We start from the raw sequence: 16,741 nt of genomic DNA on the forward strand, positions 1-16,741 counted from the left end.
ATTTTTTTATATTTTTTTTATTTTTTTTATTTAGTTCAAGTTCCGAAAATAATATTTAAAAAAAAGAATTTTTTGATTTTTCCATTTATTCTGCATTTTAAAATTATTTTTTAGAATATGTCATTATAATATTTTATTAGAATATTTCACGTATTTTTCAAAAAAAATGGAATTTATTTTTATTTATTTTTAGTTAATTCAAGTTCCGAAAAAAATCTTTAGAAAAAGAATTTTTATATTTTTCCATTTATTCTGCATTTTAAAATTATTTTTTAGAATATGTCAGTGTAATATTCAATTAGAATATTTCACGTATTTTTCAAAAAAAACAGAATTTTTTTTAGTTAATTCAAGTTCCGAAAATAATATTTAAAAAAAGAATTTTTGGATTTTTCCATTTATTTTGCATTTTAAAATTATTTTTAGATTTGGACTCACGGTTTCAAAAAATTAGAATGGTCCCAAATGAATCTGAATCTATATATATATATATATATATATATATATATATATATATATATATATATATATATATATATATATATATATATATATATATATATATATATATATATATATATATATATATATATATATATATATAGTATTTTATGTTTATAATATAAAGCTCATGCATATTTTGTTTATATTTTTTGTTTGTGACGATTTAAATATAATACATGTTTAAATTATAACTAACTAAATAAAAAGATTTTATAAACATTTTATATAGGCAATAAATTAGTTAATGTGGGTTTAAGAAAAACACTATTAGAGGTTAAACATTAAAGATGTATTTAAGATGTTTGTTAAAATTAATAAAATAATAAATTTTGAAAAAATCATAAGATAACTTATCCATGGATATAAGATAACTTATCCATGGATATGATCCATCTAAATGGTTGTGTTTTACATTTAAGACTTTTCAAAATGGGTCATTCTCATCTAAGTTGTTGTCATCTTTTAAGTTTTACATGAGTGATCTTCAAAGAAGTGTTGATATAAATCTATAATTACTAAGAGTTTTCTTTTGAATAGAACGGTTAAACCCTAACCTATATGGTTAAACCAAATTAATTTTGATTTAAAAAATATTGATTTTAATTGTATATAATAACCTAAAATATGTTCCAAACCCAAGGAATTACATTTCCATTGGATCGGTTTTTTAATTGATTTTTCAAGAATGAAAACTACGTTATAATAAATATATAACTTTAATATTAACAATCTTTAATTTGCCTAGTTTAAGAGGGTGTTTAGGATTTAATTTTTAAGTTGAAAAAGACTTATCTAAAATGATTTATTAACTTATCAATGTGATAATATGAGATTTTAAAAAAAGTGAATGGATTAACTATTTAATGACAAAAGTCAATAAGTCAATAAGTCAAAAAGTGTTTGGATAATTTATTGACTCTTGCTTGTTTTATTCTATTAAGTCATAAGTCATAAGTCATTTTAAGAAGTCACAAATTATAAATTCTTCAAAACTCTTTTTCAAAGCCTATTCAAAAGTTGTTTTAAAAGTTTTTATTAAGTATCCAAACAATTTTTTTTTAACTTATTGACTTTTCAAGAAGTCAATAAATTAAAAAGGTGTTTCTAGATAAAATCTCAAACACCCTCTAAATCAACAAAATTTTGGAAAATTACAACTCTAATAATATATATAGCCTTTTCAATTAGGCGTAGGTTCTACTGTAACTTAAAAAACAGCTCTCTCTCTCTCTCTCTCTCTCTCTCTCTCTCTCTATATATATATATATATATATATATATATATATATATATATATATATATATATATATATATATATAAGAGTTAATTGTTATTATTTTTTTGGTTCATTCGGTTTTCATTATAACCAAAACGATTTCGAAATCCAAAATAATAATTCTAATTTAGTTGAAATCAATTGAAATATCCAAATAGTTAGTCAATATAGTTCAATACAAATTTTCAAATTAGACAATCTGGTTATATCTAAAAATGGTGAACAACCCGAATAGTAATATATGCCAATGATTCTTCGATATGCAGGTCACATATCCAAATATGATGGAGTTCTTTACGAAACTTGGAGTTCATATGGAGATTTCTGATAAGTCGTTCTCCGTTAGCTTAGTCGAAGGCAATGGCTATGAATGGGGCAGTCGAAATGGTTTATCAAGTATGTTTGCACAAAAGGGGAACATGATAAACCCTTACTTCTTGAAGATGTTATGGGAGTTGACCAAGTTTAAAAATGATGTTTTGAGGTATATGTGATTAATTGTAGAGCTTTTAACGATGTTTGCCAAATATGTTCTCTTTTTCCCCTCTGATGATTTTTTGTTCATTAATACCCAAAGTTTGACAAAAAGAAAATTCATTGTCCTTGTGACTTGTAATAACAGGTTTTAGGTTACCATAAAACGAAATATATATATATATATATATATATATATATATATATATATATATATATATATATATATATATATATATATATATATATATATATATATATATATATATATATCAATCATAAGGGTAATATTTTTTAGAAATACTAGTATTTTTTTTAGTAGTATTGCTACATATTTTTACCAAGCTAGAAGTATATACCAAAGGCTCAAAGGCCTAGCAGTAAGGAGTGGCTCTCTCAAATGAGAGGTCATGAGTTCAAGTCTCGTTAGAGACATATGTGGTTATTTAGGAGTAGATTAATTAGTTAGTTTGCCGTTAAAAAAAGTATATATCAATAAAAAAACGTGTTTATATAAATAGACATGGTTTTCATTCTAAAAACATAAAAATTATATTTATACTTTTATACGTTTAAAAACATTCAAATAATATACATATATATATATATATATATATATATATATATATATATATATATATATATATATATATATATATATATATATATATATATACTTCCAAAATATAATTATATTTCAAAAGCATAAAAATGCATATTGATGTTTATGAAGATGTATCTATACTTCTAAGAATATACAAATACATATTTATGCTTCTAAAATATATAAATATATGTATTTATACTTCTAGGACGTATAAAAAAAGCATATTTAGAAGCATGCGTATATATTGTTACCTTTTTAAAAGTAAAATTTTATTTTTTAGATGTATAAATATATATTTATACCTCTTTAGAATAATAAATATATATTTTTTTACGTTTTTAGAAGTATAGATGTATAAATGTGTATTTTTATGTTTTTTGAAATACAGAAGTATAAAAATCTATTTATACATAAAAATACATATTTATACTCCTAAAAATATATATTTATATGATGTTTAATTAAAAAAAAATCTTGTATAAATAATTTTTTTTAAAGCATGAATACTTACGATATGATAAAAAACATATTAAAAAAAACATAAAACATATATAAGCTTAACGTGTTTTATTCTATAAATTTGATTTCATACCAACTTAGAAACCTACGATTACATATATCAATGACAAAAATAAAAAGAATAAAAATAAATATATAAAGTGATAAAATGTTGGCATTAGCGAACAAGAAAACGTCAAGGCGACGAAAACAATAAATTTGACAAGATTAAGGACTTTTATATGACAGAGCCCTTAATTATGTTGTAGGAAATACCTTGTTCTTCTAAGTAGTAGCAAATGCTTTTACAACAACAAACAATAAAAATTAAGTAACGTACTTTTTTAATATAAGCTTGGACATGCTAATTACTATTGTTGTCTTAGAGTTAGAACAAGGTCTATAGTCCGATCCTCGTGCTTGCAAGTTCTTAAGTAATGAGTACGGTTTCCATTGCTTTGATTTTCATACATAGAGTATATAATCGTAGAGTATATAAGTGAAATACCGAATGATTAATATGAGAACCTGGCTAGTGGTTCACTTTTAATTAACTTTATAACTGACATATATAGGTACCTTGAAGAGTTTCAACACAACCAAGATATCAGTCACAACGATACTTTGTGCGATTTCATCAAGTCACATGGATATTCAGAGTTATTTCAAAAGGCTTATCTTGTGAGAAACCTTTTGAAATTCTATCCTTGCTATGTATAACTTTGCAAATAATTACTCAATGAATCTTTGTTGAAGGAATGAAATGAATGCCTAACACAGGTTCCAATATGCTCTTCCTTGTGGTCCTGCCCTACACACGTAGTTATGAGGTTATCTGCTTTTTCTGCTCTCTCATATTTCCATAACCACCATCTATTTCAGGTACACATTTTTATGTTTATTCATAGTGAAAAAAATTTAACTACAATATACATGTAGTTCATTAATTATGCAATAGATAACATTTTTAAGGAATTTATTTGTCGTCTATCTTTTGTTAGATTTTCAATGGCCCTCAATGGTATACACTTAGGGGTGGCTCACAGACTTACATTAAAAAGGTGATATATTATGTTTCATCTTAAATTTTCCATGGTTCAAAGTATAATCATCATTGTTTAAACAACTAACTCATACACTCTCTAATTTTACTCATTTATATATATATATATATATATATATATATATATATATATATATATATATATATATATATATATATATATATATCAACCAAGAGAACCCTCGACCTATTGCTTAAGGGACCATTCTCTTACGAGAAATTTAATATCCTATTATTTTTTATTCATACTATCTTCCTATTTATTTGAGATGGTGACAAGTGTCATTAAATTTAATTGAGATGTTAAATTTATTTACTTGTCGTCATCTTAAAAAGATAGGAAGAAAAATAGTAACACAAGGTAGAAGAATATTTAATTTCTCATTAGTTATACACTTAGTGCCATTGGGCCACATATACATACCGTATGATAAAGTTTAACCATCCTAATTACATGTTAGATTCATTAACAGATCAAAGAAGAATTGTCGTCTAGCGGCTGCCAAATAAGAACAGGTTGTGCAATAAAATCCGTCTCAAGACGTGATGATGGTAAATAATTGCTTTGACTCCTTGAATCTTCATTTTATATTATGTATGCCACCTTATAATTACCATGCCTTTATTTCCTATGATTTTCTAAATTTAAGACATTTATGATCGATTCTCAGGTGTGCACGCGCGCGCAAACACACACACACATACATACACACACACACACACACACACATATATATATATATATATATATATATATATATATATATATATAGAGAGAGAGAGAGAGAGAGAGAGAGTCAAGATCAAATAAGAAGGAAATTTTTGGTAGGAAGGTAAGAAATTTTTTTTCTACATATTTTTTTTGCGAACAAACAAAATGAATCATTAGATGATTCATTTGTAAGATGATTCACAAAAAAAAAAATCTCAAAAAAACATCTCGATGATTCATTTATAGAATGATTTTGTTGTTATTCACTAAAATTATCACAAAAGTGAATTTTTTCTTAATTTACTTAAAAATGAATCATAAAGATGTTTTTTTGGGAATTTTTTCTTGTGAATCATCTTACAAATAAATCATCTAGTGATTCATTTCTTTTGTTCGTCAAAAAAATATGTTGAAAAAAAACTTCTTACCTTCCTACCAAAAAAAATTTCTTACCGGATCTATATATATATATATATATATATATATATATATATATATATATATATATATATATATATATATATATATATATATATATATATATAACAACTAGTTTATAATTCATGTGAACTACGGTTACAAAATTAATTAAACTTTAATAGTAAAAAAATTCAAAATTTTTAATCACTTATTTTAAATAAATTTTTAATTAAGAGATTTTTTTAGTTATATAAAATTATTATCATTGATTTAAATAAATATATAAAATTATATCATTTTATAATTTATATTAATTTTATTTTAGTTTTTATTCTAATGTTATTAATTTAATGTGATTAGAATAGGAAATTTAAAATTTAAAATTTAAGATTGATAATCAATATGTTGACAAGTGACATGCATTAATTAGGAGACATAATAGGGTGACACATGACAAAAGAAAAATAAAATATGCATTAATTATAAAGCCTAATATAAATAAAACTATTGTTTTATTATAATAAGAAGATAAACCATACACGGCCCATGTAAGTGGTTAATTATAGAGCACTAACATGTCAAACGTGTCATGGATTAAACTTTTGATTGGTGTTGTATTTTTCACCTTAGCCGCTAGGTCGGCATCGTAGGCCATATATATATATATATATATATATATATATATATATATATATATATATATATATATATATATATATATATATATAGATATATATATATATATATTCGACAATTAATTTCTTTTCGATGGAGAATAATTATTTTCAATTCAATCATTAGTTTGTTTTAGGAAACATGTCATATTAAAAATAAAGAAAATTCATGAAATGACCAAATTATAGGGTATTGAGTATTTATTTGGATGAAAAAAGATCTGGTCAAAACCTTGGAAGAGAAGATTTATAGGAGTTTGTTTAAATTTTAATATTATTTTATTAGTGATTAGTTGTACAATTAGTTTAATGATTTGGACGTCTTAAAAAAATATTATTATTTTATTCAATCTATTTTTAGAAATAGTGAGATTTATTTTATAAGATAGTATATATATATATATATATATATATATATATATATATATATATATATATATATATATATATATATATATATATATATATATATATATATATATATCTATTTTGAATATCCCAACTCTTGAAAATCCATTTGTGAACCCATATCCAACCAAATTATATATATATATATATATATATATATATATATATATATATATATATATATATATATATATATATATATATAGAAAAGTAAATAATAATATTTTCTTTTGTAGTCGAGTTCAACCATTTGAAAATACTTTAAAGTCTTAAATATAAGGGTAAATTACATGGACGATCCCTATGATTTAGAGTAATATGCATGCATGATTCTTAATAATTTTTATTTTAACTCGAACCGTTCATAATTTATAATATTGTTGCATGTGTGGTATCTGTCCATTCTAAAAAAACTGATTTACCATTAATAATTTATTTATTTATTTATTATTTGTTCTTTTACCTTTTTTATTAAGAATATATTACAAAAATGAAAAATAAAATAAAATAAAAGAATCCTAAAACCCTAAGCAACATTAGGCATTCTCCCCCAACCCCTTCTTCTTCACGTATCGTCTTCCACTATCGCCATTCCGTCTGTATTACCGGTTACTTGCATCACTGGTTACTTGTATCGTCACCGGCCACCACACCCCGAACAAGAAAATCGTACCGTCGCAACTTACTCTATTCTTGTCCCCTTCCACCGGTTACAATCTCGTCATTATCGGCTCATAAGCCACCATAATTTTGACGCCTCTATTCCAATAAAACTATACAAGGTCTCCGACGACTACATCAACGTCACATAGGGCTAGTGAGCAAACCCTCCATCTCTTTCTCCTCTTCACTCGTAGGAGTAACCTGTCTTTCTATTTCGCCTTTCTCTATCTTGTTTGAAACCAAATGACATTTGAAGCACTTACCATGGACCTCTGATGAACCTTGAAACTCTCAACACGATGAAGACCTATGAGTATTCTCCGCCTCTCTATCCTCTGATGAGCCCTGAAACCCCCATTCCCATTGGAATCTACTCCCGAAGGAGAAGGATGTTGGTGTTTTTCTGTTTTTATGCAATTCCAAAATCCATTTTTTTTTCAAGCAGGTTAGAGTTTTTATGGTTTAAATCATCCATCGGGTTGTGATTTATAGGAACTATCTCAGATTGTGTAAAATCAATTTCAATTTTATCAAAATTTCAATTTCTGGTTTTTCTGGGTTTGAGTAAAGATTGGGTTGTGGTTATCGGAATTGTTTGAAATTGTTCATTGATTTCTGATTTCCTTACTTTTTCTGGTTTCATTCATGAACTCTTGGTAAGATGAAGATCGATGTGTTTATAGGTAGGACAGAGAGGCGTTCTTGCCAAATAAGAGGAAGGATCGATGAGTACATTTATGTTGTTCAAAATAATTTGGATTTTCATGTTGCTACGGATGAGATGGTAGTTGGGTGGAGGATTAGCGGAAGAAGAGAGTGAACAGGGGGAGAAGTGAGAGGTGGGTTGGATCGGAGGAGGAGGTGACCTAATTATGTTTTTCAATAATAAGGAATAACTATTAAAATGAATTTAAAATATAAAAAGTAAAAGTAAGGGCAAAACAGTTTTTTTAAGGGGTAAATTACGCCAATCGTTCCTCGTACATATGCCAAAATGCATGTTTAGTCCCTATTTTCAAAAATTAACTCGGACCGTCCCTCGATTGTTTAAATCCTGCATGCTTCATCCCTGATATACGGTTTTCTTTCGATTTTAGTCCCTGTCAGATTTGAAATGACCATAATGCCCTTTGTATATTTCCTTTTCAATTAATTTAATGTTTTTTTATTATTATTAATTATAAAAATATATGGACCCACTTAATACCCAAACCCAATCCCACGCCATTCTTCCCAGATTTGTCTTCTTCATCCTCTTCTAAAATCTTAAAATCACTCTTAACTCTTTAAGTCACCGTTGATGGATAATCTCTCCAGCAAACCTTCTATCATCTTCCTTTCGTTGATCCTACTCCTATCATCATATCCAACCACCCGAAATTCCACCTTTCATTTCTGGCTTCCGAATCTGAAATTTGTAACTCAGATGGTTTTAGAACTTGAGAAAAAGAGAGTGAGTCAGGAAGAAGATTGGCGAAGAAGGAGGAATGGCAGTAACAAAACTGTTGTTGGTGATGGTGGTTTAATTCACCCGATCAGGTTACTTGTTCTCAATCGATCCATGAAATTTGTGGAGAATATATGGATATGTTTGAATCGCCACCTAGGGTTTTAAACCACCGCCTAGGATGTTAAATCGAGCTCCACCATCGCCATCGTTTACAAATCGTCACTTGTGCGTTACCATCGTCATCGTCACTTGTGTGCCACCTCGGATTTCCTCTGTTTGAAAACCTATATCTAAACTAGTGGTTTTCTATGCAAGAGATATAGAAGGGGAGATGTAAGTATGAGACTAGAAGAGGGGAAAGAGGACACGAGAGTAAAATAAAGATTGAAATTGTGCGATATCTTGGAGTCAATTTCCTCTGTTTGCAACCGAAGATGTCAGGGAGTTTTCGGAGCAGTGGAGTCTGTCGATGTGGGTCGTCTGAAGAAGAAGAAGGGGAGGGGAAATAAGTTATCAAATGTACTGACCCATTTCTTTTTTAAATGCAAGAACAATTATTTTTTATAATAAACAAATTAATGAATAATTAATAAATAGCAAATGAATATAAATAAATCAAAAAATAAATAAATAAGGGCAAAATGGTGTTTTTATCTGAAGAGGGACTAAGCATGCAAGAAAAAACAAACATAGGAACTATTCGAGTTAATTTTTGAAAATAGGAACTAAACGTGCTTTTTGGCATATGCACAAGGGACGATTGGTGTAATTTACCATTTTTTAAGACTGTTAGGAACCAAAGGCACAATAAAAGCAAATGATAAAGACCTTCGGAGTTAAAAAAATACTTCTTAGAGACCAACAACACAAATTACTCCAAACCACATAGACCATTCGTATAATTTACCCTAAAAATAATATAATTAGGGGGTGTTTGGCTTAGTTTTTTAAGGGTCAAAAGTCCTTTTTGGAAAAATTGCAATAAAAGTTGATTTTCCTTCTATCAAAAATCCAAAAATAGGTTTTAAAATTGTTTTGCCAAACATCTTTTGGCTTCTATCTTTTTCTAAAAGATCTTTTGCTTTTCAAAAGCTAAGCCAAAACACCCTTAGTTTTAAATATTAATGCTTTACATTTAAAAAGTTGATTCGGGTTGAATTGTTAATAAAAAATAAAAATTGAATTGATGAATTTATATTCAATCACTCAACATCAGCTAGATATCTCACCGCCATATTATTTTCAATCTCGATCACTTCATAAATGTGTGAATTGTGATAACCACTCTCCATCATTTCAAATTCATTAATTTTGAATACAAATAATATCTATTAAGTAAATACATTTTAAATATAAGATTAATTAAAGTTAAATAAATTTAATTAACTTATAGAATCTTAAATTACATAATAAAAACTATAAGTACTTAACCATAACTATTTTTTTTCATAGGTAACGTTTTTTTTTGAACAGCGGATTTTATTAAACTAGCAAGAAGCTAGAACAAACAATTACATGGTAATAGAAGAGGGATTATGAAGCCAAATAGACCATCATAACTTAGCTTTTTTACATCTATTTGAAATCCAAAAGAAAGCCTTTTCAACTACAACATCAAAGAGCAAAGCTTTTTTAGGAATAATCGTGCCGAAGATGATGGCATTTCTAAAATTCCAAATGCACCAAAATGTTGTTATAACCACTGCATCAAAAATTTTACGTTGACTAGCCCTCAACGTCACTATATCGGACCAAGAGAGAAGAGAATGAATAGTAATCCAATTCAGGAGATTTAGACCCCACCATATAGCAATACGTCTCCAAATATCCATTAAATCAGAACATCCAGCAAAAAGATGATGAATAGTCTCCGCCGAAAAGGAACATATAGGACACATGATCGTCTCTACCAGAATACCGCTAGATGAAAGTCTCTCCCTCGTAGGAATGCTCTGAAGCTTCACCCTCCATATAAGAATATTGAGTTTAATAGGAACCCAATTATTCGATCTCGTAGTCATATCTGTCGAAGTAATCAACCCATTGTCGAGAAAGGAACGAGCTGAAGAAACTGAAAAAATATCAAAGATATCAAGAGACCATTCCAATATATCTGGAACAGTTTGAAGCCGTACATCCTGCATTAGTCTGGAAAAGGTAGTCCATTGGGTCTCCTCGATACCACCTCTAGGAATTCGTCTGAAATGGCACATATCCCACCCAATATTTATCCGGTCTCTAATTGTAGTTGTACGGTGATTATTCAAAGAAAACAACCTGTGAAAAGAAGTAGCAAGAGGGAGATCTCCTAACCAAACATCATGCCAAAACGAAGTATACGCTCCATCCCCAATCCGGATAGGACAAAGGGACTGAAAATCAAAGTCGTGATCCTGAAGATTAGATAACATACGAGTGATACCATTCCAAGGGCCTTTTCATACGCTTCTCGGGATCAGTGGAGTAACATGACCCTCCAAACCATACAAAACTTTCACTACCCTAACCCATAGTAAATCGGGATAATGAAAGAAATGCCAACGCAAAAGGTGTGACATCCCCAAAATCACGGCCAGTAAAGACCAGATTCATTTATGCTTTTAGAATAATTTCAGAGTAAATCCTTTTGATTTAAAAGAGTTGCGGAATTTGTTCCCAAAAACAAAACGTGATAAAATAATATTTACCAAAGCATTTCATAAAGAAATGTATTTTCATTATATAATCAAAACTCGGGATGTCATGTTCCGATACAGACCATAAAGCATAAACGATAACATTACAAGTCATTCAACAAATATATACATATTTAGACTTGTAAACAAAACAACTTGATGATTCATCCATCTTATGCCCTTGCGCCACTTCCTGTAATACAAATAAACTGAGTGGGTCAGGCTTGAGAGCTTGGTGAGCATATAGGGTTTTCAACTCACAATAAATAATTAAATTACTTTTCATCAACCAACAATAACCCAATTACCCATTCCCGTTATTCTCACTTTATGTCCCTAAAATAACTAACACAAGGGACCTAGTCTAAGAATATTTCATCGGGGCGACAACACATGCTTCGGGGGTTTCCCAACAATATATGTCAAATAAGGTAACCATGAGGGGGATGGAGTACAGCGAATGAACACTCAAGTTCATTAACACCTACAGGTGGCGAGCCTGCTAGCGTTCCACAGGACTGTCTAGAAAAGTCTGTGGTCATCATCTAAACTCCGCTAGATGACTGAATCAAAAACAACATCGAGGCCTCTCATCTGTTTATCACACATCAACTATCTACCCATGTCCTACCCAACATATTAGTAGATAAAAATATATATTTTTATACATAGTTTAAAACCTGTATAGCATTCTCATTCAATACATATTCCAAACAACAGATGAGACACATACACATAACAAGTATTTCATAGAGAATAAATCATATCTATGAGATTAAAGAAAGTGAATATACATTCACACATATAACAACAAATTATACACATAACAAGTATTTCGTATAAAATACTTCATAATTATGCGTTAGAAGAAAGTAACTACACACTCACTTGATCAGAAGATGATCGGACAACACTACGACTTGTAGAAGTAGTATTCTTCGGTAGATCTGGAAGATCTTCACACAAACCGGGCTCCTCGCGGGCAGAGCTTCGGCTCGGAAACTCTTTTCTTCTCGGGATCTTCGGGCTTCGGGACTCCTTTCGGGTCTCAGGATGATACCGGGGCTTCGGGATATTTCTTGCATGTAAATCGAGGTAAAACGGGAGAGAGAGGAGAGAAAATAGCAACCCTAAACAGCTGGCCCTTCAAATCTATTTATAGGGCAAAATTTGCCCTTGCCACGTCGTGGCACCTTTTTCCACATCGTGGGCGTGGTCGTCACTGCATGTGTCATTGCAAGTTGCGTCTGGGGGACTCCAGGAGGTGTCAGAAGACTTGCCACGTCGTGGTATCTGACAGTTTTGGGGTTTCGCGCCCCGAACTTCAGAAATTCATAACTTTTGCATACAAACTCCGTTTTTGACGTTCTTTATATCGACGCGTAGGTGAGATTATGATCTACAACTCTCGTTTAGACTCCGTTGGCTAATTTTGAATTTATTTTTATAATATTATAAATATATTACTTATATATTATTTTCAGTAGGCCGGGACAGGAAAACTCCGTTATAAATTCATAACTTCTTCATCCGACGTCCGTTTTCGCCTATCTTTATATCGTTTCACTACTATTAACGAGATCTTCAATTCTCGTTTAGATTGTTTCGGCTAAAAACCGCTCGATCTCAAATCGAGTATTCAGACTGCATACTGCTAAGTCGAAACTTTAGAAAATCATAACTTCCTCATACGAAGTCAGATTTGAGCGTTCTTTTTATGCACGCTCTCGGTTTAACGAACTCTTCAGCTTTAGTTTAGATTACTAAGGCTAGATATTGCTCTATCTTAAATTCTTATTTTACGTCATTCGACGTCATGCCGGTTCTGTCGCGAAACTTCGATATATCATAACTTCCTCGTTATAAATCGGATTTTGGAATTCTTTATATATCCGGAAACCTTGTTTCAACTACTACAACACTATCCAAAGATATCGACTTTATCTACTATTTTATTTTGACGCTTATTTTTATTCTTAATTCATTTAAGCCACACAACTAAGCACAAAACATATAATACTCAAATAATACATTCTTATTATTTCAAAATGGGTTACAAAGGTTAACGTAGACTAATACATTGCTATTAATGACAAGCCCAGAAACACAGGCGTTACAATTCTCTCCACCTTAGAATGATTCCGTCCCCGAAATCACACATCAACAAACAACTGCAGGTAGCGACTCATCATGTCACTCTCCGTTTCCCAAGTGAGATTCGGGCCATTTGTGTGTTTCCATCAGACAAGCACTAACTTGACCATCTTGCGTTGCAACTTCTTAGTCTTTCGGTCAACGATTGCTTCAAGTTCTTCAATCAACCTCTTGTTCTCATCAATTCTTAACTCAAAAATTGGAATTATGTCGGGAACTTCTCCCGTGAACTTCCTCAAATAACAGACATGGAAAGTGTTATGAATTCCATTTAGTTCTTCTGGTAGTTCGAGCTTGTAAGCTTGGTTCCCAACCCTTTGAATAACTTTAAACGGTCCAATAAACCTTGGACTTAATTTTCCCATTTTACCAAATCTTATAAGTCCCTTCCACGGCGAGACTTTAAGCAAAACCGAATCTCCAACTTCAAAAGTCATCGGTCTTCGCTTTTTGTCAACGTAGCTCTTTTGACGATCCTGAGCGGCTAACATTCTTTCCCTAATTATTTTCAACTTTTCAGCGGTTTGATGAACCATCTCGGGTCCCATAAACTGCTTTTTCCCAGCCTCAAGCCAACAAGACGGCGTATGACACTTCTGTCCGTACAAAGCTTGATAAGGTGCCATCTTTATGCTCGAGTGGAAACTATTATTGTAGGAAAATTCTACCAAAGGTAAATGTTCATCCCAGTTACCTAGGAATTCTAGGGTACATACTCTCAGCATATCTTCAAGTGTTTGTATTGTTCTTTCTCTCTGACCATCAGTCTGCGGATGGTAGGCTGTACTTAAACACAACTTGGTACCCATTTCCTCTTGTAGACTTTTCCAAAACCTTTACGTGAAACGGCTATCATGATCTGATACAATCGTTAACGAAACACCGTGAAGCCTTACAATTTCCTTCACGTAAGAATTCGCAAGCTTTTCCATAGACCATTTCTCATTGGCTGCTATGAAATGCGCACTCTTAGTGAATCGATCAACGACCACCCAAATCATGTCGTGACCATTCTTTGTTCTGGGCAGTTTAGTGACAAAATCCATAGCAATGTCTTCCCATTTACCCATAGGTACAGGCAAAGGCTTTAAACTCCCATATCGTTTCTGATGTTGTGTCTTGACTCTAGCACAAGTCATACACTCGGCCACATACTTTGCAACATCAAGCTTCATCGTCGGCCACCAATAGTAGGGTTTCAGGTCCCTATACAGTTTAGTGCTACCAGGATGAATCGAGTACATGGTCTTGTGAGCTTCTTCCATCAGAAGATCTCTGACTCCTCCTGTCTTAGGTATCCAAATTCGATCTTGGAACACCTTCAGTCCATGACTGTTTATACCGAACACCAACGTTTTGCCCAAACATTCCTCCTTTTGGTCATTCTTCTCAGAAGCTTCCTCTTGAGCTTTCTTTATACTCTCCACAGTTGTCGAGACAACTTCTATTCTCAACGCTCTTGGCCTCTTCCTTTCAAGATTGACTTTCCGACTGAGAGCATCAGCAAAAACATTAGCTTTACCAGGGTGGTAAAGTATCTCATAGTCGTAGTCCTTAAGTAACTCTAGCCAGCGTCGTTGCCTCATATTCAATTCTTTCTGACTAAAGAGATATTGGAGACTCTTATGATCAGTGAAAAGTTTGCACTTCGTGCCATAGAGGTAATGCCTCCATATTTTTAGGGCGAAAACTACCGCTGCCAACTCCAAATCATGAGTCGGGTAGTTCATTTCATGCTCCTTCAACTGTCGAGACGCATATGCGATCACCTTATCTCTTTGGGTCAAAACACAACCCAATCCAACCCCTGACGCATCGCTATACACAGCGAAGTCTTCAACTCCATCGGGCAGAGAAAGTATCGGTGCCTCGCATAGTTTCTTCTTTAGCTTCTCGAATGCTTCTTTATGCTTATCACTCCAAGCATAAGTAGCTCCTTTGTGGGTCAAAGCTATTAATGGACTAGCGATCGAAGAAAAGCCTTGGATAAACCTTCGGTAATATCCGGCTAATCCTAAAAAGCTTTGGATCTCCGTGGGACTTTTCGGTTGTTCCCACTTCATTACAACTTCAATCTTTGCTGTATCAACCATTATCCCTTCTTGGTTGACCACGTGACCCAAGAATTGGACTTCTTGAATCCAAAAATCACATTTGGAGAACTTAGCATATAGCTTCTCCTTCTTCAAGACTTCTAACACTTCTCGCAAGTGTCTGTCATGCTCCTCTTGGCTTTTTGAGTAAATCAGAATGTCATCTATGAACACTATCACAGATTTATCTAGAAACGGATTACAAACGCTGTTCATTAAATCCATGAATGATGCTGGAGCATTGGTTAGTCCAAACGACATAACCAAGAACTCATAGGGTCCATATCGCGTTCTGAATGCAGTATTCTCTATATCATGCTCTTTCACTTTCAGCTGATGATATCCTGACCTTCGGTTGATCTTTGAAAAATAACTTGAGCCTTGAAGTTGATCGAACAGGTCATCAATTCTCGGCAACGGATATCTATTCTTTATTGTTGCCTTGTTCAGCTCTCTATAATTGATGCACATTCTCATACTTCCATCTTTCTTCTTCACGAATAACACCGGAGCTCCCCAAGGTGATGAACTAGTTCTAATGAAACCTTTGTCCAATAACTCCAGAAGTTGCATCATCAGCTCCTTCATCTCCGTCAGCGCTAATCGATAAGGTGTTTTTGCTATTGGCGTCGTCCCTGGTAACAAGTCTATTCTGAACTCTACTTGTCTATCAGGTGGTAATCCAGGAAGATCTTCGGGAAATACTTCCGGATAATCACACACCACGGGAATATTCTGCATCACCTTCTTTTCCTTCTTAGCATCGATCACGAATGCTAAATATGATGTACACCCCTTGGTCAAACACTTTTTGGCTTTTATTAGAAAAATGATTCCAGAATTCACCATGCGTTTATCCCCATACACCATAAATGACTCTTTCCCTGGCGGGTTCACTTTCACTATTTTCTTCTTGCATAAAATCTTGGCATCATTGGCGTTAAGCCAATCCATTCCCAACACGATGTCGAAACCGTTAAGTTCGATAGGTAATAATTCCTCATGAAACATATTCCCATTAAGGTCGATTAAGATGTTTTTCATACGATGGCTAACAGGTACAAACTTGC

The 16,741-nt window shown here is 31.5% G+C and overlaps 1 protein-coding gene across 2 annotated transcripts in view; it reads left to right on the forward strand.

Moving 5' to 3' along the window:
- LOC111891238 (uncharacterized) overlaps positions 1–16,741 on the forward strand; it is a 62,431-nt gene that overhangs the window by 2,028 nt on the left and 43,662 nt on the right. The window contains exons 2-6 of one of the 2 annotated variants that reach the window (XM_023887307.3): positions 2,047–2,264; positions 3,935–4,040; positions 4,140–4,241; positions 4,361–4,420; positions 4,896–4,974. In XM_023887307.3, coding sequence (XP_023743075.1) covers positions 2,047–2,264; positions 3,935–4,040; positions 4,140–4,241; positions 4,361–4,420; positions 4,896–4,974 — 565 coding nt within the window. Of the gene's footprint in view, positions 1–2,046; positions 2,265–3,934; positions 4,041–4,115; positions 4,242–4,360; positions 4,421–4,895; positions 4,975–16,741 lie in introns of those variants that run through there. The other variant, XM_052764665.1, reaches the window with a different exon arrangement.

The sequence above is a fragment of the Lactuca sativa genome, chromosome 6 (assembly GCF_002870075.4).
Source record: "Lactuca sativa cultivar Salinas chromosome 6, Lsat_Salinas_v11, whole genome shotgun sequence".
NCBI lineage: Eukaryota > Viridiplantae > Streptophyta > Magnoliopsida > Asterales > Asteraceae > Lactuca > Lactuca sativa.